The 25,038-nt window shown below is 32.8% G+C and overlaps 1 protein-coding gene across 6 annotated transcripts; it reads right to left on the reverse strand.

Annotated features, from left to right (window-relative positions):
• On the reverse strand, positions 1–25,038 carry LOC143079023 (muscle-specific protein 20-like). Of its 6 annotated transcripts, none has more exons than XM_076254128.1 (6): positions 24,749–25,038; positions 23,545–23,606; positions 19,792–19,922; positions 18,719–18,821; positions 17,628–17,765; positions 1–1,789 (listed from the first exon to the last, which is right to left on the reverse strand). In XM_076254128.1, the coding sequence occupies exons 2-6, from the start codon at positions 23,548–23,550 to the stop codon at positions 728–730; spliced, it is 1,440 nt and encodes a 479-aa protein (XP_076110243.1). In that variant the 5' UTR covers positions 23,551–23,606; positions 24,749–25,038; the 3' UTR covers positions 1–727. The 6 variants fall into 6 exon arrangements, with proteins under 6 accessions (XP_076110243.1, XP_076110241.1, XP_076110240.1 ...); XM_076254126.1 differs by having other exon boundaries at positions 23,545–23,610; XM_076254125.1 differs by lacking the exon at positions 23,545–23,606 and adding an exon at positions 22,953–23,036 and having other exon boundaries at positions 24,749–25,037.

Here is a 25,038-nt window from a genome sequence, read left to right on the forward strand (position 1 = left end):
TTTATAAATAGACTACTTTAATAAATTTATAAAGCGATATGAAATATTTACAATGAAACAGCCAACTACTCACTTTCCCACTCTTCCTATACCTCCACCAGAAACACTCGACATCATGAAGTTCGTATGGTGGCCGGATGCGGCCATTTCCCCTTTTCGCGTTTTCGCGTTTGCAAAGTTAAAGGAGAAAACACGAAAAGGCGAAATGGCCGCATCCGGCTCCCATAAGTTCGTCCTATTTGCTTAATGTAAGAGAACTGGTGTATGTTTGCAGCTGAACACGACAAACTTTGAATAAAGCTATTTTGGATACACAGATTATTTGCTTATCTACTTTGTACCAGAATTGTACAATGTATAGATTATTTGCTTATCTACTTTGTACTATAATTGTGCAATGTACAGATTATTTTCTTTCGAGAAGATGTACAGAGGTCAAAAATCGTTCAAAAATATAAACATATATCAACAATTACCCATGTAAATTTGTTAAATTGATATTTAAATGATTATGTGTAAAATGAATTCGTATTATTGGTATGTTTCAATATTTAAAGGAATATTTGTGTATGATAAAAGTATAACTTAAGCATGCTCGTTGAGCAAGCACTCGAAATACAGCAGTTCTTCAACTTATATAACCTAATTCAGTAAAATTGATTTTATAAATGTTTTGTAACCCCATTTTACCAACATCTCTCAACATATGTCAACATGTTTTATTTGTTTAATAATCTGTATAGCCCTCATTTTCACCACCATAGTATTCTTCTGCTAAATCTCCCGCTCCGCTAATAATTTGTCTGCCTGCTCCAAAGCTCATTCCAGTCTGACTGGCACCTTGGTTACTTCCGTATTGAAGGTTAATGTAGCCTTGACCTTCCTGTGCCATATCATCTGCTCTTATGTCGGAAATATGTCTAGGAGTACCTATGCGCATACCGGCTTGACTTGCGCCTTTGTTACTTCCGGACTGAAGACCTATCACCCCCTGTCCTTCTTGATTCATGTCATCTGCTCTAATGTCAGCGATATGTCTTACACCACCCATACGCATGCCTGATTGACTGGCAAATTGATTACTTCCGGACTGTAAGCCAATATATCCCTGTCCAGATTGGTCCATATCATCTGCACGGATATCAGCAATATGACGAGTTGCTCCAAAGCTCATACCCTTTTGACTTGCTCCCTTATTACTACCAGACTGTAAACCAATTAATCCCTGGCCTTCTTGTGACATGTCTTCGATCCTCATATCAGACACGTGACGAGGAGCACCGAAACTCATCCCTGCTTGACTTGCCAATTTGTTGGTTCCAGACTGGAGGCCAATGATACCCTGTCCTTCTTGAGACATATCATCTGACTTTATATCTGATATATGTCTCGATGCACCCATTCTCATTCCAGCTTGACTTGCTCCTTTATTCCACCCAGATTGTATTCCTATGACCCCTTGACCTTCTTGTGTCATGTCATCTGCACGAATATCAGCAATATGTCGGGTTGCACCCATTCGCATACCAGCCTGACTTGCGCATTTGTTGGTTCCAGACTGGAGGCCAATGATACCTTGCCCTTCTTGTGACATATCATCTGACTTTATATCGGATATATGTCTCGATGCACCCATTCTCATTCCAGATTGACTTGCGCATTTGTTAGTTCCGGCCTGGAGACCAATGATTCCTTGACCTGCTTTTAGCTGTTCGTCTGTAAAGTTAACAATATGTTTTGTTGTTGGTTTCTTGCCGATTGTCATACCATTGAAATTATGACGCTGAGCCTGAAAAATAAAAATAAAATATAATTACACATTTTAAGTGGGTGCTATTTGCTTGTTGGCCTCGCACTTGATTCATTAATCCCAATAGTACACAGGGTTATATATTTTTGGTCACCTTGGCATTTCCTCTGTGGCAGTCTTACTCCTATGCTAATATAAATACCTTCGAATGCATGCGGTTATTATCAATTAGCAGCAATCCTTAGTTGGATTTCAATTCGTTGCATCGTATGATGAGAGTTTTCTGCTGTCTGCTTGTAAATCAATCTTTGAAGAATTCACTGGTATCTAATGGTTCTAAAATGTTCTGCTCTTACCTATCAGTTCTCTAATTGGAGTATAGCAGTAAACATTCAATCTCTTTCTGCCTGGTAGACGTATCTACCTTATTGATTTGTCTAGCTTGTCCTGATCTGAATGTGTATGAATTATATGTAACTGGGCGTAAAGCATTGAACAATCAATCCATGAATATAAGGTCTCTATTTATTCGGTAAAGAAGATGCTTAGTGTAAATTCAAATACTCGCATCACATATGTTCGTGAAACTCAAATGGAAATTATGACACCAGACAAAGCTGCCCTATGTCAACTTTGTCTACAAAAGGGGTAGGGGTCGTAAGTTTCAATCAAACTCAAAAACCGGTTAATGTTCATTTACATGTTTTTGTAAAGTTTAATTGGCTATTTCTTTTCATATAATCAAAGGCCTTAAAAACTAACCGCTTCTGATTTCCAAAACAAATGTATACTGGAAGCTCCTTGTCTAGTGGTCTCACGTTTTGTTCTATTACTACACTTAAGAAAAAGTGTACATGTATAAATCAGGTCAAAAACTACTGATCTTATTTGTAATAATAAACAATAGTATCGGCTGTCATCATGCACTTGGGGCCACACATGACTTTCTTAGAAAAACGGAATCGTGGAATAAATTGGAAGTACAGAGAGAATCTCTGTATGTTTTTGTCTTAATTAAAACAGGCATATCTAACTTTTGACAAATAACATAGTATTAAACATACTTTTTCTAAACTTAGTAGAATGATGATATAGTTATGCAACGCCTTCTTTAAAACATAAACTTAAGGAATAACAGAATTGGATTGAAGAGTTGTAATCATCCATGCTGGATTATAAGCTGAGCATTATTTACACATAGTACAGTTATTCAGGAATATTCTAAAGCCAGTATTTCTCAGTCTTTAGGTTTCTATGTAGTGTTTTGTGTACTATTGTTTGTGTTTTTCGTTTTTAGCCATGGCGTTGTCATTTTAATTTCGACTTGTGAGTTTTAATGTCCCTCTGGTATTATATCGTTCGCCTCTCTTTAAAAATATTCAAAATAAAACATTTGAACTATTCAGGAAACAGCGACTGCAATGGTACAACTTACTTGCCAATGATTTTTGTCATCAGTCATTGTGTTGACGCCCAACACGTCATCCAATTAAAAGTTTCGTTACATATATTGATTAAGTGCATTGTGCATTTGCATTTCCTACAATATGCATCTCTTCTCTTTTCCATTGCAGCAAAGATAATTCCTCTGATTTACATGAAAATAACTTTTCTATTATCTAATTATAATTTGAAATAACCCAGATATATGCTAAACTGGAACCTTATCAAATAGTTGTATAACATTTTGATCAAGAATTAATATTTCTATTTTCAGTAATTACTTTATAAAAGTGAAAATCTTTTTCTATTAGACAACCACTTATCAATAGAATATTTGAAAAAGAAGACATGTTTTATCGAAAACGTTTTGGTGTAAAACAATATATAACATACAAAAACTCTCAAAGCTGGTGAGTGTCACACATGCTACGGGGAGGCGAGTCCTGGTTTGTTAAGTATTATGTACCCTTGTGTTGCTTAAATGCTAAACATATAGAAATTTTATAGAACATTCACAGCCTTTATCATTGTTCTCTTATATTTGGCGATTTGATGACTGATATAGATATAGGTTTATTGCATGCAGTGCTAGCATTGGTTTCCTTAAAACAAGTTTATTATTGTAGTTATTGGTTAAAACAAATAAAAACATCGACCATATCATGTACACCTTTTAGGGTGCGCTCGACTTTAGTGAATGTATGTGTTGGGGAAAGTGTTGGTTGCTGTTTACTGATTTATTCTCCATAACTCCTGTTGGTAATAGATTTCAAATACGAACTCAAAACAAAATAAAAGTATTTTGCCGGAAACTACACCTTATGTGTGAAATGCGATTTTTAGGAAGGTTAAAAGTTAAATAACAAAAAATCCAAACTCCTAGAAATATTCAAAACGGAAAGTCAATTATAAATGACAAAATCAAAAGTTGATACGCACCAAACGAATGGATAACAACTGTCATGTTCATAACTTGGTACATTGAATTCCTTATGTAGAAATTAATGGGTTAAACCTGGTTTTATAGCTAACGTAACCTCTCAGTTGTATGACAGTCGCATACATTTCCATTATAAATATCTGTTGACACCAGGTAAAAATAACAGTGGGAAACCATTTGATCTTTGAATCAGAACAACAAAAGAGCTTTTAAAAAAAATCGCACACTCATTAGAAAGAAAATTTCTATTATATTATAGAAGCCTCGCAGGAGAATAAAATAATATCTCTGAAAATAACGTGAAACTAGGAGTTCTAGACAAAGCGGAAGACCGTGAGGGCATTCCGGTGTATTGTTTCTAGACATTTCTATTCACGTGACTTGTGTATTTGACTGAGAACCGAACGATTTTCGTAGTGTGACGCGGATGTTATCGAGTGCAAAATAACGTTCCTCACCGCTTTTTATATATTAATTTCATCTATTTAAGGAATGACTGTAATATTTTTTCTGTCTATGAAGAAATAACATAAGAAATTTGGTGCACACTTAATAACGCGCATAGCGGGTTATTTAACAGTGTGCAGCACATTTTTTTATGTTATTTCGAATAGACAGAAAAAATATTTCAGTCATTTCTTATAATTTAATTCTAAATTCCATTTTAAGGGCATACGATACAGTTTTGAACCTGTATTTACAAGTTGATGATGAAAATTTGCAAATAGGCTATTTTTTACCTGATTAAATCAAATATGTCATAAAAAATATACCTTCATGTGCTACTTTTTGAGTAAAATGAGGTCGAAATTTTGTATATTTGCTCAAAATTCAGATTTGTGTCCGTATTTTCTTTTTCGAAAGAACGACGTAACTTTTTTGCTTTAAAAGATAAACACAAATTGGTTTTTGTTAAATAATCGGTAATTTCTGTATTTTATAACTATCATTAAAAATTATGCAATTTTTATTCCGAAATAACTCTATATTTATCAAATGTTTATGAATAGAGGAAAAAACGTCATTTTTTGCTGCATGTTTATTAAAATTAAAAAAATTGCGCTATTTACAGTTTTATAAAATTTGGGTCACATAATCTCCTTGCAAAATGAAACAAATTGTTATTTTAAACAATAGGGGTCCATGCACTCGTTTTCAAATTATTTCAGTTTGAATGATAAAAATCAGTCGAAAAATGCATCTTTTCCCGATATGTCATAGTTTGACGTCGCGAAAATTACATTTTACGTTAGCAACGTCATTACCTTCCCTGTAACTGTATCGTATGCCCAACCGTAGAAAACCATGAAAAAACGCTGATGACGTCACGGTCACATGACTAAATTATGTCTATGGGCTCATAACAAAATAACGTCAGCCATTCAGAAGACGCGTTACATCCAAAATTAAATTATAAATATATATAAAAATATTTAGTTACGAACATAGATAAATGATTTGAAAATATTTGTCGTGAAAAATATATATATCAATAACAAATCAAGAATACCGAAAAATTTGTGTTAACGCATGCGGAAGTATATAATGTTTTGCCACATCACGGAAATTTATGAAAGCCTACTCAAATCCAATCTATTAGAAAGATTAATTAAATCAGAAGAGTGTCCACCATGCACTTGCACTGCACTATCATTAGATTATGGAATAGAATGATATACAAATGGATGAAAATTATATGTTATGCAAATATTAATGTAATGTAGTGTATCACACATAACAGAGTTTACTGGTAACAAATGATTATACCACGACAATATAATATTTATTATTGCATAGCAATATAATATTTCCCACAGAAAGTAACCAAAAGTTAGCGTGCAATAAGTTCTATTATTGCATAGCAATATAATATTTCCCACAGAAAGTAATCAAAAGTTAACGTGCAATAAATTCTCAAAATTTATGACGTCATCACAACAAAATCTTAGTTTAAACCAATTTATACTTTCAAATATTATATTACTATACAATAAAAGGGTTATTGCATGAATATTGGGGAATATTGTCCCTCGTAGAACATATATTGCACTCGCAAGCTCGTGCAATATGAAATTCTACTCGGGACAATATTCCCCAATATTCATGCAACAACCCTATATTACGGTGAGGTTGAATTCCCTGTCATTTATTCATCATCCACAAACGAACCTTACTCAGAAAAAAATATCTTTGTACCTGAACGTAACTTGCAGGTATAGCCGGAGTTGTGTTTTTTTTCTGAGAAAAGTGCTTGTGACCATCAACCAAAACTTGCGGTCATCCGATGTTCAGTACTTCAGTACTTCAGTACTTTTATTAGACAATGAAATATACACTCCATTCATAGTATATGGACATGTACACTCCGCAGACGACAATGTAACTTTCATGAAGGAATCTGCAATGGCTTTCTTTGGACTGTTACCTTGTGATCTAGCTTGTTAAAAGACCTGCTCGCCTAAGCGATTTAGTTTACAAAAAGGGGTCATATCTATACTGATATCATATTACATGCGTTCGTCCCGATATGTATGTAATATTTATTTTACATCCTTTACATTTCTGGATATATTATTGGTTTAAGCAAACACGTTTAGACCCTGTAGATTTAATATTGGATAAGTGGGCGAGTTTTATCAGCATAACGGTTAAAAAATTATGAAACGTGTCTACCAGACAACAGATTTATGATAAAAGATTGATTTTAATGCAGAAAATACATTAATGGCTAACTGTGCTTCACATTATCCGATGTGAAATTTATTGACCTCGTATATATCGTATTAGGTCAATAGCAGTGCTATGTCCCTTTATAAAACCAGATGCTCCGCAGGGCGCAGCTTTATACGACCGCAGAGGTTGAACCCTGAACGGTTGGGGCAAGTATGGACACAACATTCAAGCTGGATACAGCTCTAAATTTGGATTGTGATTAAATAGTTGACACAGCATAGGTTTCCGACACAGAATGAATGTGGTCTAATGAACTTAAAATACTTTTTTTTCCTTTCAGCAATTCACTATGCTGTTGAATATTAATCCTCTCAAAATAATGTTTGAAGAAATTTTCTTTTTATTTATGAAATCTGAAATGAGAAAAATTTAACCCCCCCCCCCCCATTTTTTTTTCACATCCCCCTTTCCCTTTTTCCAAAACTGATCTCAATTCAAATTTCTAATGGAGTTTGCAACAATAACTACTCATTTAAATACATCATAAAATATTAAAATGTAACAAACGGTGCTTGTTATCACTGAATGGTAAAGATTGTTTTAATTTATCAGTTGGTAGTAAAAGTGAATATACATTGTATATTGTATAAAACAATGATTTAAGTTGACTCAACTACTATTCTGGACAAAGAAAGATAACTCCAATCAATTGAAAATTTCTTGCTATTGCACAATATTGTGCAATAAGTTATTTCTGGCTATTGCGCAATACTGAGCAATTGAAAATATTTGCCATTGCACAATACTGTGCAATTGAAGATTTCTTGCTATTGCGCAATACTGAGCAATTGAAAATTTCTTGCTATTGCACAATACTGTGCAATTTAAGATTTCTTGCTATTGCTGAATACTGTGCAATTGAAAATTTCTTGCTATTGCACAATACTTAATATAATAATTTTGGATCCTGATTTGAACCAATTTGAAAACTGGGCCCATAAACAAAAATCTAAGTACATGTTTAGATTCAGCATATCAAAAAAGCCCAAGAATTCAATTTTTGTTAAAATCAAATTTAGTTTAATTTTGGACCCTTTGGACTTTAATGTAGACCAATTTGAAAATGGGACCAAAAATTAAGAATCTACATACACAGTTAGATTTGGCATATCAAAGAACCCAAATTATTCAATTTTTGATGAAATCAAACAAAGTTTAATTTTGAACCCCGATTTGGACCAACTTGAAAAACTGGGACAATAATCAAAAATCTAAGTACATTTTTAGATTCAACATATTAAAGAACCCCAAGGATTCAATTTTTGTTAAAATCAAACTAGGTTTAATTTTGGACCCTTTGGACCTTAATGTAGACCAATTTGAAAACGGGACCAAAAATTAAGAATCTACATACACAGTTAGATTTAACATATCAAAGAACCCCACTTATTCAATTTTTGATGAAATCAAACAAAGTTCAATTTTGGACCCTTTGGGCCCCTTATTCCTAAACTGTTGGGACCAAAACTCCCAAAATCAAACCCAACCTTCCTTTTATGGTCATAAACCTTGTGTTTAAATTTCATAGATTTCTATTTACTTATACTTAAGTTATGGTGCGAAAACTAAGAATAATGCTTATTTGGGCCCCTTTTTGGCCCCTAATTCCTAAACTGTTGGAACCAAAACTCCCAAAATCAATCCCAACCTTCCTTTTGTGGTCATAAATCTTGTGTCAAAATTTCATAGATTTCTATTCACTTAAACTAAAGTTATTGTGCGAAAACCAAGAAAATGCTTATTTGGGCCCTTTTTGGCCCCTAATTCCTAAAATGTTGGGACCAAAACTCCTAAAATCAATCCCAACCTTCCTTTTGTGGTCATAAACCTTGTGTCAAAATTTCATCGATTTCTATTCACTTTTACTAAAGTTAGAGTGCGAAAACTAAAAGTATTCGGACGACGACGACGCAAGACGACGACGACGCCAACGTGATAGCAATATACGACGAAAAATTAAAATGTTTGCGGTCGTATAAAAAAACTATGACGTTGAAGAAAAATGTGAAATGTTTTGGACCAGACGACAAATTTAGAAACTGATGATAAAAGATTGAAAATAAATGCAGACTAACTCTTAAAAAGCTTATACTGTTCTTCGCTCCCATCCAATATGAAATTTACTGACCCCGTTTATATCGCATTATGTCACTAGAACACTGTGTAACTAATAACAATGTCTCTGAACGATATCGAATAATCCAATGCATGCAATCCGTATCAAAGGAAGCAACGATTAAGGAAGTTCGCAACTCAGTTTCAAAATAACAAGCTTTTCATAACTCTAGTATATATCTATATGATACATGTAAAAGATTTATAAAAAGAAAAAGTTGAGGAATTTTCTAATGCATTCAAATGAATAAAACCAGAGGATTCCGAAAATCTGACAAAAAAATCCAAAACATGAAAAACGCAACAAAACAAACAAAGAACCTTTGATTGCGGTATTCTTTAGTAATGTGTGGCTCTTTGTTATCCGTGGAGACAGGGGTGTGGTAAAACAATTGACCAACATACTAGGGAAAACAGCATTCGACAATCCTCGATAGAATCCGCTACTGTCTATCCATACGGAATCGGCCGAGTTGAGACGAATGGGGAAAATAGATGTTGGCTAATGGTGTAAAGTTTTTTTTCTGAGAGTCGATTTCAAATATAACCATGACTACAATACATATAATTTGTAACATAATACTGTTCATTTCAAATGAGGTCATGATTTAAATGTGTTTCTGAGCGGAAAATAAGTGCAACAAAAGGAAAGTCATTAAGGATAACTATTTTGCATCTTTATTTTTCATCCATACATCCTGTTATTTCGCAACCCAAAAAATAATTATGAAATCATGTTCTAGTATAATGATCCTCGTAAAAAATATAAGGATTTTTCAATCTTGTCGCTTTTTTTAAATATTTTGAAGAAAATGCCTACGAAATTATAATCATTTTATCTTTCTCTTTCATTTCTATGGAATAAGCAAGCATCTAAGTGGTTCAAAATTTATGCGAAAGGATTTGCAGTTTATTTGAAGATTTCACCACCCCCTTTTTAAAGAAATAAAATTAAAACATTTATATTTACAACTTCATTTGACCAGTTCATTTTAATGTTTATTCGTTGTCTTCTTCGGGGATCTCTTCTTGTTGTTGTACTCTTGGAGTTGTAGGCTTTCCATACTTTTCTGCCCATTCTTCAGCAAGATCGGTGGTCTTAATATTTGTTACATGACGCTGAGCTCCAAAGCATGTCATTCCCTTTTGACTGTCTCCGCCGGAGTATCCCATATCTGGTCTAAGAACGGCCGAACCTTCCCTATCTAATTCGTTGACCTTGACATCAGATATATGACGGATTGCGCCAAATCCTCTCATGCCACACTGACTGTCGAACTTGTTAGTACCACTTTGTAGATTGATCTCTTTGTTACTCTCTGGGTCATACTGATCAGCTCTAATATCGCAAATATGTCTGACAGCTCCCATTGATGTCATTCCCTTCTGACTGGCAAATTTATTTGTTCCAGACTGAAGAGATATCTGCCCTTCGGACTCTTTGTCGAATTTATCAGCCCTGATGTCAGCAATATGACGTACTGCACCAATTCTCATGCCTTTTTGTGAGGCGAATTTGTTTGTACCGCTCTGGAGCCCGATGAGTCCACAGCTCTGTTTGAGTTGTTCGTATGAAAAATTGACGTCATGTTTTACTGTTGGCTTAGAGCCGATTGTTTCACCATTAAAGTTCAATCTTTGGGCCTACAAATACAAAAGGCACTCATTTAATCGAGGCTATCCTTTATGTTGAATTTTGACATTAAAGTTTTTCGTATGTGTATAATTTTATTCAATAGTACAGAACACGTATTGAAAATATATATAACAAACAATTTCATCAAATTCATAAACTGAATTGATAACACGCAAAAAGAAACCCAAAAATAAAAGAAATCTTTAGGACTCACGTGCCTCAGGCGGTACAATCAAATATAAGTGACCTTATTTTCCATCCTAAGTTTTACGAATTTCTATAATTTTAATTTTTCGTTTATTTTCGGTCTTGGTTGTTGTTCAGTGGTTTAGTCAACATTAAAGCCATGCAATGAAAGGAAAGCCACACTGTTAATAATATGTAGAATGAACTATATAATAAAGAAACAAAATAAACTACTGGAATACATTGTTTGTGTTTGGTTTCTTCCCAAACGTTTTACAGACGAACTTCAGAATTTTTTTTTAAAAGGTGCATGAACTTAATTTTACTTCAAACGAATTTGTAAAAAGATAGAGAGACAAAAGTAGTACTGGAAAAAGTTAATAAAAATCAGATGTTGTATTAACATCTTTAGTATAAATAGATGAAACTTAATGTTTATTATATTTTCAATAATATTTTATTTTCAAGACTTAAGAAATGCTTAACTTAATAATACAAATTTGTAGATTTTTATTTGTGTTTTGAATACTTTTCAGTATGAGATAATTATTGTATGGTAGGTCAATAATTTGTAGCCTAGACAAGACTGGAAAATTCATTCCTTCTTACCATGGTATGAAACTGCTGTAAAACACAAGAAGCCCATAGTGGTATAATACTGCTGCTATAGAATAATTTACACCATGATCGAAGTTAGGTCCTCCAGGTTTTGTTTCTCGGGAATAACTAGATTACAACGTTGGTCGCAGCGATGTTTGTGGTATCCAACGTGCGTCAATATTGGCAGGTAACATCCATATATAGTTCCATATCTGTAACTTTACTCGAGTTTATTCAAGCCAACATTGGTAAATTCTATGAGAAACGGTAAGCAAATCGTGGTTTTCTTCAAATATAGTTGCACTGTGTTCTTTGTTGCAGTAGCAAACAAAAGAAGCTGTTCACGATATCGTTTAAAACAATACCCCTACATTTATATATAAACTAAAGGTTTCATGATCACTAGGTATGATAAAAGGTCAAGAAATAACTGTCCGGCAGTAAGATAAGAAAATAACCCTGCAGTAAAACGCAAAATGACTAGTTGATAATGAATTTTGATTTAAATTGAAGCAAAAAAAACCAACTTTGCATTCAAATAACAATAGGTGCAAGTAAAAAAATAAACTGCAGAAATTCTGTAGTTATTTCGTGAAATGAAAACCAAATTTATCGACTTTTTATGTAAAATGAGACAAATCAATACCTTATAAATATAAATAAATAGCGAAATGTGTAACAATCTAACAATTACCAACGACCTGAGTATGATTAAACAATAAAGGTAAAAAAACAAATATGACAGACAACAATAAACGGCAACCAGGTCAGGCACAGATAGAATGTGGTGGTTGAAAATATTTGTGAGCATAAGAACAAACTGTAAAAATGAGTCGAACTTTACTCGACTTTTTTTATTGGTGGAGGAAGGCGAAGAATGTAGGACAGAAAGTCACAATTCAGTTTTGAGATTATTTTTCTTTGAACAGAAATACACTGATTTTGAAAATATATTTTTATTTTTCTTGAAGTTTTATATTTGAAGCCACTTTGTAATTAACATTTATACAATAAATATCAATAATTATGAATACAAAATGTCAAAGTCGCTTAGTATTTAAATGGCTTCATTTTGCCAATAAATATATCCTTTGCATGATTAAAATTCAAACCAAAGGTTTATGAGCAATTTCCTAAACTTAAAATGAATATATGTTATAAAAAGGAAAATATTTCAAAATATATTTAAACAATAGTCAAAATATTGTTTGCAACTTTTTTACCTGTGACTTTTTGTCCTATAGAATTTGTGATTTTATATCCTGTGACTTTTTGTCCTGTAACTTTCTGTCCGTTAACCTACCAAGCCGAAAGACCCCAGAGAGAAATACCGACCTTCGTAAGGAAACATAACAATCATAGTCAATGAAGATTTCAGTCGAAAGCACCTGTCGCGTGCAGGAATGGAACTCACAATCACAGTGTTGACAAGTTTGACTAGTCTATTTTTTAGTTTATACCAGTCGTCCACCGATGTCCCTATATTCTATATGGACCTACACTATATGAAAAGAAGTTAATCGATTACATTTAGTCATGGACAAAGACGTACACTGTGTGGCCGCCAGATGTAAATCAAGAGTTTTCGACCACGAACAAGAGGCTACACTGTGTGACCAGGTGATATTAGGGGTCCTTCAACCAAGAATCTTTAACCATCTGCAAGAACCTACACAGTGTGGCAATATGTGAATTGAGAATTGACGATGTGAACTACTCGAGATACAGACATTTTGATCAAAAGGTATGTTTTGACAAAAGGTGTTCTTGTTTTTTTTTTTACTGAATATATTTCCATAGACCAAATATGCGTTATTATCATGTATTATTGAGATCTATAGGGAGACGGTTGATACAAAAAGTATATTCAATACGAATTTATAAAAGAGACAGACAAAATCATGGCCGAAAAAATAGAACGACGAATAGACAAACAAGTCAAATAATCACTACACTTCAAAAACCAGGTTGATCTCTTGCCTTGCGATCTTTAAAGTTTGAAGTAGGATTATCGTTTTCAAACTCAGAATTCAACCAATCAAATTACTGGATTTGCTGTTTCGAGCACACATGTTGTACTTCAGAGTACTGAGTTTTATGAACGATGGTTCAGGTGTCCCAGTAGAGCTCAACATATTTTGCTCCAAATGTGACACCCATCATGTTAAGTTTCAAGGAATTGATAAGTAAAATCCACTGATTATGCCATTAGAAAATGGATTAGTAAATTGCCCTTGCTTACAAGTGTAGTACTCATTCATTATAATAATCGCAGTCAAGATTGTACAGAAGATTCATCAAAAGATAATTAGGGAATGACACGAATACAATAAGGTTAGTTTTATTCTTCCATAGACCAATATGACAAGCACCAAATTTAATGTTGCCTGCTTACATAAACAGGTCAAGCTGCCAACCTCAGAGTCTTTTTGCTTAAGTCTGCGTTTTTTTTATTAATTAGCTTTTACTTGAACGATATTCATATCAAATCGTCAAGAATATGTTCGATGACTCATGACACACAGTAAAGTAACTCCTACTGCTAAAAAGAATTGTTTCTTAACTTCCTAAGCAACGTATTTCACAGAAACCATTTCAAATATTTGTATGATCATTGTCGACTTCTTTCAGTTTGTATTCTTGTACCTTCATTAACTTTCCTAATACCTTCTTTTATTAAAGTATGCGAAACATGCCCATTGAGACCGTTGCTGATGCACCATATTGTAATTCAAATATAAACAATATTTTACTGAGATGCTTTATTTCTGTGTCGATAAAAGGGTGGTGCCTTAAAAATAAGAGGAGGTTCAAAATTCGAGAATAAGCTGTTTTATCTAAACTATATCTTCTTCAATTTTGGCCAAATATTTTACTGATTCTTTTCATTTGTATAAGAGATCGAGAGGTTAATGGTTAAAAGTTGGCGACAATTACCGAATTTAACTAAGAAAAATGGTTATTTTTTAATTTTATGTAAGGGAAATTACGACTTATTTAGTTTTTTTGTTCGCCATGCAATGAAATATCGATCTTGTTCTTAAGCCAAGGGGACGAATGATGAAATGTATGAAGCCATTTAAATCATAAAGCGCAATTTCAGAATTTTTAATACATAAACATATTTTACTTTTTCTGTTTCAAATAAAGATATTCGATAATTATTTGTTACTTCATAATTAGATACATATTTATCGAATGATTGCTATATTCAATCTGGTAAGTGTGCATTTGCAATTTTGCAGAATATATAAAATCGAATTCCATTTTCAAATATGCATTCTAGACATACAAGAATAACGACCAACAACAAATGCATGAAACCCCTTAGACTAGGAGTATCGGTAGGGATGCATTGACTACGGTTTCTGTATTCTTAAATATATTGTTTTACTAGGAACTTGTAAAATTATAACATTTTATTCGATCACAACATAGCAAGATTTTTACAATGTTTTACCATGTACGTACAGAGTAATAAATAATTTGTTAAAAGTTTATCCTATATAATACAGTACAAAAATAGTCATTTAGGTATCCATCAATGTAAGAAGTTTTTTTCACATCTTTGACAGATGAAAGACTGTGCGGGTCCGGATATCCGCTTTGCAGGCCTGCCGAGAAAAGCACAACAATCCGAGGGGAGCAAGCGAAGACAAGCGACAGAAAAAGAAGAGTCTAAGATTTGATTGATAAAAATATAAAAAATAAAAATTTATATATTTTTCTCAATGATATGAACTTTTTACCACAGGCATGGACATAATTATAGGTCTTGAAATTTTGTTCCATGCATTTCTCAATTTAAAACGACGTCGTTTAAAGGTCTTTTGAATGTCACTGAGCGATGAGATAGTCTGAGGTGATTCTATTCGTATTGTGGTTCATCGGTCTTTTGTTCCGTTGCTTCCATTTGTTGACGGAATTCTTGGTATTCCTTTGGTGTCATATTTAAATCTTGACGTTTCATGTCTTCTGCTAAATCTGACACTTTGATGTCTGCAATATGCCTCTGACTCCCAAAGCTTGTCATTCCTTTCTGGCTGGAACCCCTGTTTGTACCGTACTGCAGTGGAATTACTGATTGAGCTTCTCTATCAAGGTCATCAGCTCGGATGTCGCAAATATGACGTACAGCTCCCATTGATGTCATTCCCTTCTGTGACGCAAACTGGTTTGATCCGGCTTGAAGACCAATGTGTGACGCGGTTTGTGGATCGAAATCATCGGCTCTGATATCTGACACGTGACGGACAGCTCCAAATCCGGTCATACCTTTCTGACTTGCAAATTTGTTTGTTCCAGCTTGCAGTGTGATTATGTTTTCGCCGTCTTTGTCAAACTCATCAGCCCTGATATCGGCTATGTGTCTAACAGCTCCGAAACCGGTCATTCCCTTTTGGCTAGCGAATCTGTTTGTACCAGCTTGAAGTGTTAATAAAGTGTTTCCTTCTTTGTCAAGGTCTTCTACTTTGATGTCGGATATATGACGAACGGATCCTATTCTCATGCCCTTTTGTGTTGCAAATTTGTTTGTACCGCTCTGAAGGCCAATTGTGCCGTGGCTTTGCTTAAGTTGCTCATACGAAAATTGGACTCTATGTTTTTCTGTTGGTTTTGAGCCTATCGTCGGTCCCTGGTAGTTATGTCTTTGGGCCTACAAGAAACAACAAAAGTTTCTTGTCATTTCATGACTTTTGAATGATGTTATGGAGTTAGCAACACAAAAGCATCGCGTACTAGCACATCAAATATGATCTCATCGGGTTTCATGAAATATTTAATTAAGAGGAGGGACTTAATAAGGGGACCGACGATAGACATCCCCACTTCAGTTGCCATGGAAACGAATTTTATTTATGAACTATTTTTCATTTCTAATTAAATATATTTAGATGCGTGCAAAGTTATTTCATACTATGTTAAAGCGTTTGTAGTTATTTGCTCATTGTTTGGATTTAATCCTATGAATTGAATTAATGTTGATGTTCTTTTTCAAATGATATTAAACAAGAACTTTTGATCTTGTTTATTGTTTTTCAGAAATTATTTTCCTAGGCAACTGAAACAATTCTTTAATGATATTTGGAACTTTTTTGTTCTAACTATTATCAGAATTATCAAATAAAAACAATTATAAAAATTATTTTGTTGTAGCTATTTCATACATACAATTATATATGTATGAATCAGTTATGATGGTTTCTTTTTTTAATTTTTTTAAAATTCAAAGTATGAATAAATGCCGCTAAAAGAAAGTGCTATAAAACTGAATGAAAGAATGATATACATGATAATGTCTTTTTTTATATTATTGTATTAATTGCAAGTTAGTTTTCTAGAAAAGAAATGTCATTAATTAGTATAGACTTACTGAATAGTCCCGATGAAATCGCTTTCGCAAAACCTTTCACTTGGATGCTACAGTCAACAAAAAGCTGAGCCTTTAAGCGTGATGCGTAAACTTTGTTACTACAGCGAAAACAAGCAAGTCATAGCATTGTCAGACAAAACATAAAATATACATAAGCAATTAAATATGCACATCTAATCAAGCAAATTATCTTCATGTATTTTTTTTTCTCACAACACTACATGGATGCATTGTTATATTACAACAAACATACACATTTTAAAAAAAATCAAAACTACAAACAGCAATTCTATTACAACGAGTATAATTATTTATTGTTCATAATTACTTGAGTTTGTGAAAACTGCAAAAATATTTCTGACAAAGTAAATGGAAAAGGCAGAGCTACCGTATTAAAAATATAATTGTACTTCCTAAAGTAAGGATCTGTTTTGGTTTTTTTTTCTCTTTACAATATAAAAATAAGGAGCTGTGCTATAACTGCCAATGAGACAACTATCACACAGAGATTAATGACGTCGAAGGGAGCAATTTAATGCCACCGTACGGTCTGCCATAATGCTTATCTCAACTTGTTTTGCATCTCAATGGATTTGCAGTTAACATAAAAAAAAAAACAACAACACAGTTTTATTATTTCTACAAAACAACATACAAACAGTGACATATACATGTACATGCAGAGTTATACGTAAGCATTAAGAGAGCTTTAGTCTCAATTTTCATCAAACTAGCTTTTCAAGACATTAAGACATTAAAGAGAGTAAAGAGAAGAAAAAATTATCTGTAAATCATCATGCACATCATTAATCTGATTTTACGTTATAATATAAAATATATATGTGCTTACCTCTGTGCCTACGTGTGAGATAGTTGCTAAAACCATTGGGAGATTTCTAGCTTCGTATAATTCTACTGTTTGGAATAAACTTGTGTTAGGTACTCCGTATTTGTGTGCTGCCTTTAAAAACTTTTCAATATTTTCCATCTAAAATAAAGGGAAACAAGCTTTAGTATATTTTAAATATTAATAAACACAATTGGCGGTTTAATTTTAAAAAAAAGGGGGTTGTTCATCTGTTGTAACATGACCAGAAAAAGGATTAAAATACGATTAAATACAATCATATTTCTGAATATTTTCTGCAGTTGTCAGTTCCTCTTTCGAAAAAAAATCCCAATTTAATATTTTTTTCTAATTATAGAACTCACCGAATAAATGTATGAGTGGTAACTAGCTATATTTGAGGTGGATCTGATATAAAAAAAAATTTAAAAAGACACCAACCCAGCAAAAACAAAATGATTACAGACGGACGAACCGACGTATGGGACAGAAACATTATACCTCTACAACTTCTATACGTAAGGTATAAATAATATTCTGTTTTTCAGAGAAAGACAAAGAAACATCAATAAGCTAGTCTAGAACATCGTGTAAAAATCCATAAAAATCAAGAACTATCTTTCATCGAAATGTTATTTTATAGCAGTTAGCAAGTTTCAGTAACTACTAGTATACAGTTAAAGTGTGTGTTTGTTTTTCTATAGCGTTAACTATTCTTCTTCATTGACATGAAATGATATTTAAGCAGACATGAACCAATAATTCATCTTTCAATATTTTCAAGTTTCTAGTTTTCTTTTACAATTGATAATGAAAAATATCCTGTTAAAACATTGTCAACTTTTTCTCCAATAATCTCGAAGCCTGATGATAGTTGGCAGTTTAATGACAAAAGGGTAGTCAATAGTCTTGAGGTCAGTCTAAAGAACAGATGTCTTAGATTAGTCTGTAGAATCGAGGTATGTGTTCAGTCAGTAGACCGTATACAGGCTTGTTCAGCCGGCAAACATTAAATGAAATAGACTCATGATTTCATTCAACAGCTCATCTGGTAAACTACATTTGTTAACGTTTTATTATTACAATAATGTTACCTGTTTGAAAGGCAATTCGCTTGATGATGGTTTTAAATCTGTTTTGGAGCAAGCTGCTGGGAGACTCTCAGATGGGGTTCCTTCGATTACCTTCTTCATTAAGCTATAAAAAAAGATCAATTTTATTTTAGTTTAAACATGGTCATTGCTAATTTATAATTTATAATAGCAATATGAGATTTAATAATTTTAGCATTATAATAATTTGTCAGACACATCAATGATGATTTGTTTGGCATTGCATTGCTTAATACTGAATTGTTTTTTAACAGTCGGAGATTTTGAGAAAATATTCAATAACTTTTAATGATTACCGTTATAAATGTATACTATAACAGTTCAATACATGAGCATAGATAACTCTTCGCAAAAGAGACTAGAAGATCATACCAAGGAGAGCACATTCAAAACATGTAAATCGAAGACGAACTGATATCGCTATGACAAAAAAAGAAATATGACGAAAGAAAAAGTCCACAAAACATTATATAGAAACTAGAGGCTGACATTAACCGACTAAATGCTTCCTCAATATTGTGCTACAAATAATTCCAACCTTTCCTTTAATCTCTGAAAATATGTGTTCAAACGTGCTACAAATAATTCCAACCTTTCCTATAATCTCTGAAAATATGTGTTCAAACGTGCTACAAATCATTCCAACCTTTCCTATAATCTCTGAAAATATGTGTTCAAACGTGCTACAAATAATTCCAACCTTTCCTTTAATCTCCGAAAATATGTGTTCAAACGTGCTACAAATCATTCCAACCTTTCCTCTAATCTCCGAAAATATGTGTTCAAACGTGCTACAAATCATTCAAAACCTTTCCTATAAACCCCGAGTGTTCAAACTGAATGTGTTTTTAAGGAATCTTTGAGACGCTTCCTGTCACAAACAAGTGTGTTTGTATTTTATTTCCTAAGACGTGCACACACCTTTACGTTCTACTTATTTAACATGTCTCACTTACACGTAAAGCACTTGTAATGAGTGATGGAACAATTTTTAATTTAGCATTGCCGTTCTTACGTCCCAATATGTTTGTTAAGACAGCTAAAAAAAAACTTACGTGCAAAGAATAACACCGTCCCTCAAACTTTTCTCAACATTACTTGGACCTTCTCCGATGTCTTCTCCAATCAATGCTTTAATCCATCCTCGGACTTCATACTCAAGTCCTGAGTCATACTTGGCGCCCATCTGAAAATAGTAGCATAAGTATTTTAAAATAAACCGAGTCAAACTGTCAAAAAGTTTATATATAGTTAAACATCAATGTTACGTTAATATTTAAAACTGAAATGCAAACAAACAGAAACTGGAACTTATTTCTATTGAATTGTAAAAATAAATATCGAAATTGCAGCATCTATATATAAGTAATTAGATTTTTAGTAGTTCACAAGATTTTTTCACATTACTTAGCACTTCAAATATATTAATTACCATCAATTGACTTGTATTGTTAGATAGTGTATTAAGTGTTGAAGTGCTTCATAGCATGCATATATACATTATATAGTTTAGAATTGCACATATAGTGAAAGACGCAGGTATCATTTCAGATGAATCAGTTCTATAGGATTTGTTTTAAATATTGGGGTTCGTTGATTTGCAGCTTATAATTATGTGTTAGTAAGTCTAGCAAACTGAGAAGATTTTTTTTTTTTAATTCGTAACCCCTGTATTTCTATAATACATGTATTGTTGTCATTTCTGCCTTTTTAAAATCATATTGTTTAAATTAAAAGAAACATTTTTTTTATTTCTATTCCTACTAGTATTTTAAAGTGGAAATAATTTTGTTAGTTGTGATAACGCAACAATTGCAAGTATTTACATAGAATAAAATAATTTTTTTTGGCCAATCAATGATTTGAATGGGAACATATAGTTGAAACCCCCCCCCCTTTTTTTAAATGGCTGGATCCGCCACTGAACACTACGTTTACATGAGAATATATATTTTTAAAATGTTATATACATTGGCTGATCCACAGGGTCCGAAACACCTTTTTTATGAAGACCAATGCTTTTGAATGGGGATATATGGTTGGATCCCCCTTTTTTTTTTTAATGGCTGGGTCCGCCCCTGTCTTATAGATATTTTCTATCCTACGTTTTCATTTATATACCAGTATACAATCTTATATTTAATAGATATTTCATATTGCTATTAAAACCAATAGCCATATATTACAAAAACAGTTACGAGAAACGTCACTCGAAAGCCATGAACAGATTCGTTTTCGTTTTTAAAAACTAGGAATTCTGTAAAATGCACACATTGCATGTTCATGTGTTTAGAATAATGAAACGTATTCCATCTTTTAAAATAACTTACAAGTCAATAAAAAAATAATTGAAGAAACAATGTAGTTTGAAGTGTAGATAATGTTTTATCAATTATTGGTATAAAAATGAAAAGAAGATTTGGTATGATTCCCAATGAGACAAATACATGTATCCACCAGAATGAAGTAACTAACTGTTCATTGTTTTACGTGTTTTAGGTGCTTTCTGTTTTAATTGCTTCAGATAGTTAACAGTCACCTGGAACATCAGGCAAACTATTCAAATGTATTGAAAGTTATGTTTACTGTGTACTCATTAAGTGTCTTTATTTTCCCATTTTGTGTTTTTACATTTTACCAAAATAGTAACATTATGTAACAGACATTAATGCTTATTCGAAACTACGGCTACAGAACTGATGAAGCAACGGTATGTTATGAGGCGGAAGCTTTATTAGGGTTGACTGGTAGCTCTGGCAACTTATCAAGTTTGTGGGAAGTATATCGTTTACTTTCTGCCGATAACAGTATACAATATTGTGTAGCTTAAACCTGCACTCTGATAAAAGTTCATGATAAAGATACTTATATATAAAGGAAAGGTCAGAATGCTACTGAAAACTGTTGACGTACACTTGATGTATAGTGTTAATCAAATTTGATAACTTTTTGTTCAAGAATATGTTTCTAGTTAATGATCGATGTAGATATTACTAGCATCTATCTTTGAAGCTGAAAACCACCCCTATTGAATGATTGACTATATAGGTATCCTTAGTGGTACTCTTAACTCTAGATATTCTACTACATGTTTTCTCAAATTCTTCTTGTTGCATCTAACCCCACTTGTGTATTTTATTGTGTTTATTTGAATTCATTTAGTTTGTCTAATTGTAGAAACAATTTAATAATCATATAAAATTTATGTTTGTAACACAAGAACGTTTATTTTTATTTCTTAAAAAATTTTTGAGAAACAAAATTTGTATGAATTGAAGTTGAGAATATAATACGATGGTATCGTTGTTGTAAAATTATATCTTTATATTATCAGGTATCATGCAGGCACTGACAGTAAAATATATCTATTAAGCATTCTATCAAAAATAACTTAAAGCTTGAGACGAGGTAAACATCTGTGTGTTTTGTTTATATGACTCATGATTTTGGTATTTGGCTCTATCTTATATTTCCTAATGCAATTCCCATTAATAGTACACTGCTAATCAGATACAATTAGTATTTTGCAGAAACTGAAACTGTAGAATAAGATCTTAGATAAAAAAACCAATGTAGTTTTAGTAAAATATTTAGACATAAGATTTACTAAAATCTTCTCTCGGAAACCCATTATCAAAATTATATATCAAAATTAATTTAAAGATTGTGGCTGGAAGAAATATTCATGAAAAGAAACCGTCCAAGAAAAGCCAGTAGATCGATTAAAGGGATCAAATAATACAGTCTTACCTTGCCCCCCCCCCCTTTTTTTTTGGCTTTTAAAAGTATAAGCTACTTTAAATCTATTGTAACATCATAGTTTCTTCAAAGCTCTTTTTGCATTATTTCAAGTTTCTTAACATAAACCCCCCTTTTCCCTTTGTAAAATAATAATCTACTTGTGTTCTAACATCACAGTTCTTCAAGGCTTCTTATGATGGTTTTTAGTATTATATGAAAAATATACTTGGTTTATTTATTTAAAGTTAATGCATGCTCTGAATTAGTGTTTATTTGTAGCTATAGTGTTATGGAACTATTTGAACAGCTACCATGATTCTTGATCTTTTTGCGTGCCATCACTGTACATTGATGTGTTTTCTGTAAAGCTTCAATGTTTTCTATGTTCTACTCCTTAATTGTGTCAAATTTCTATAAACGGTACATGTAGCTGCTAAAATTTCGCTCTATGTCTATGTGCGCATGCGTTATATACCCGTTTGTAAGGATTGTCAGCAGATGGTTGCCGCCTGAGCGGTGCACTTCGGAAGCTGTTGACTTTGGATGGCGATGATGCTTCCTGTCACACAAAGTGTATTAGTTAAAACCAAGCATGCAAATAAATCACACTTCTATTAGTATAACCACACACAAATATGTAAACTCATATTCCAAAAGAGTAAATGCTTGGTCAAACGGTACTTCCGGTTGTGAATTTCTTTTGGACTCGAACGTTCTTTTCCATATATAGTAAAAAGGAAGGATTGGTTTGATATATATTCTATAATTATATGTTGTCTATTTAAAAGTAGGTTCATACAAACTAAGATTTGTAGACGGGTTGTAAAAGAGTTCAGAGTGAAACAATAAATTATAAATCGTTTCTATAAATAATGCATGGAACATATCACATCTTAATTATAGAGAAGTTTTTGACTGTAATTAAAAAGGGTAAAACTAAGGATCATACGCTCATCTTGGTCTTCATTCACAGGATGTAAAAGTGTGTTTCTGGAAAGAAATTTTGAAGGGCAGGTTATCGTTCTTTGTTCTATTTCGGTCAGAGGACAACTCCCGGTATATATTACCTCCATTTTTGCAATTATTAATCTCCATTTCAGCTCATTTTTTAACTCGGCTTTAGTCTTGCCTGACTGACAAAATAACACGGTAGTAAACATAAAACGAATAAAGCAATAAGCCGTGCATTTGTACAAAAGTACATGTATATTACCCCAGCGCTAAAGTACAAGTACAACACACGAACCCGTGCAAAAAATACTACATATAAGCAATGTACATGCACATTTTGTGTATTTTCTTTGATTGCTTTAAAATCTGGTTTTGATCAAATGTGAAAATGAAATATACTTGTACTTTATTTCACGGTCTAATATGCATGTACTTTGTATGTCACTCTTAAGTCATTTGTTCAAGATTTGTATATGAAATAATGGGGAATGTAAATATGGTAGATAGCTAAGTGTTTTGTCGTGTGGCGCTCACGTGCCGCTGTCAAATTTGATATTGCGAAGTAACTTCCGCAGTCTAAACAGGTGCTTTGTCATTTTGATGTAAAATGGTTATATATCATGTATATCTTACATCGTTATCTGATCATTGTCTGTGTTTAAAAGTAAAGCGGCTTAAGGAATGTGTTCAATGATGAAGAATGATATGATCATACTTTAGATCGGCGCACTAGGAATTCTGATTATTAATCCTACACATATTTGCTGATGAGGTTCTCTGAGAGTGATTCTATTTATAGACATCAGCAAAGGTATTAACCTTGACTACGTCATACATAGGTATCAAGTTGCTTCACTTTCCCTGATATAGATTGTCTTAATCATCAAAATACGCTTAGTCGAAATCGTTCTCAGTTTCCTTTTGGAATTTGCAAAGCATGTTATAAATCAAGTTTCCTTATTATTATGCTATAATGATATTCCATTTGATTAAAACGACGAAAAAACTTCTTGGTAATGATTCATTTGTCCTCAAATATATTCACATTTATACGCATAAAATGTCTGCTTTTCTTACACTGAATAGGATGAAAGTTTGGTGTTTGATGTTTGTTTTTCGCTTACATAACAAATCCATGAATACAACATTTAAAATCACAGCAAAACATTAATTCACTCTCTAGATTTTAAGTATCGCAGTAAACAGTCCAATGCAGTTTAAACATATACAGTAAAACCTCAAAATTAAGCAAATTAATTGCGCACATATTAATATTAAACAAAACTACATATCTTACAAACCTAAATGATGCTATCTTACCTTACTGATGAGGGCACGGTCCATTCCCATAGGTTTCACTCTATCAGCCATTATGATTTATATGTTTTTATAAAACTAAAATCTACACAGAAATTTGGAGAAGGTAATCTACTTATTCCAAGTTACAACAAACGGCACTCAGACGAATGGAACAATTTTCTTAAGTAAGCTGAGAGTCCCCCGACCTTGCTTCTGACGCCGTTCAAATACGAGTGGTGAAAAGGCTGAAAGGAATAATACAAATTACAACAACGGGCATGTATGGGCTATGTACATCAAAAAACCCTACA

Source organism: Mytilus galloprovincialis, chromosome 6, assembly GCF_965363235.1.
Source record: "Mytilus galloprovincialis chromosome 6, xbMytGall1.hap1.1, whole genome shotgun sequence".
NCBI lineage: Eukaryota > Metazoa > Mollusca > Bivalvia > Mytilida > Mytilidae > Mytilus > Mytilus galloprovincialis.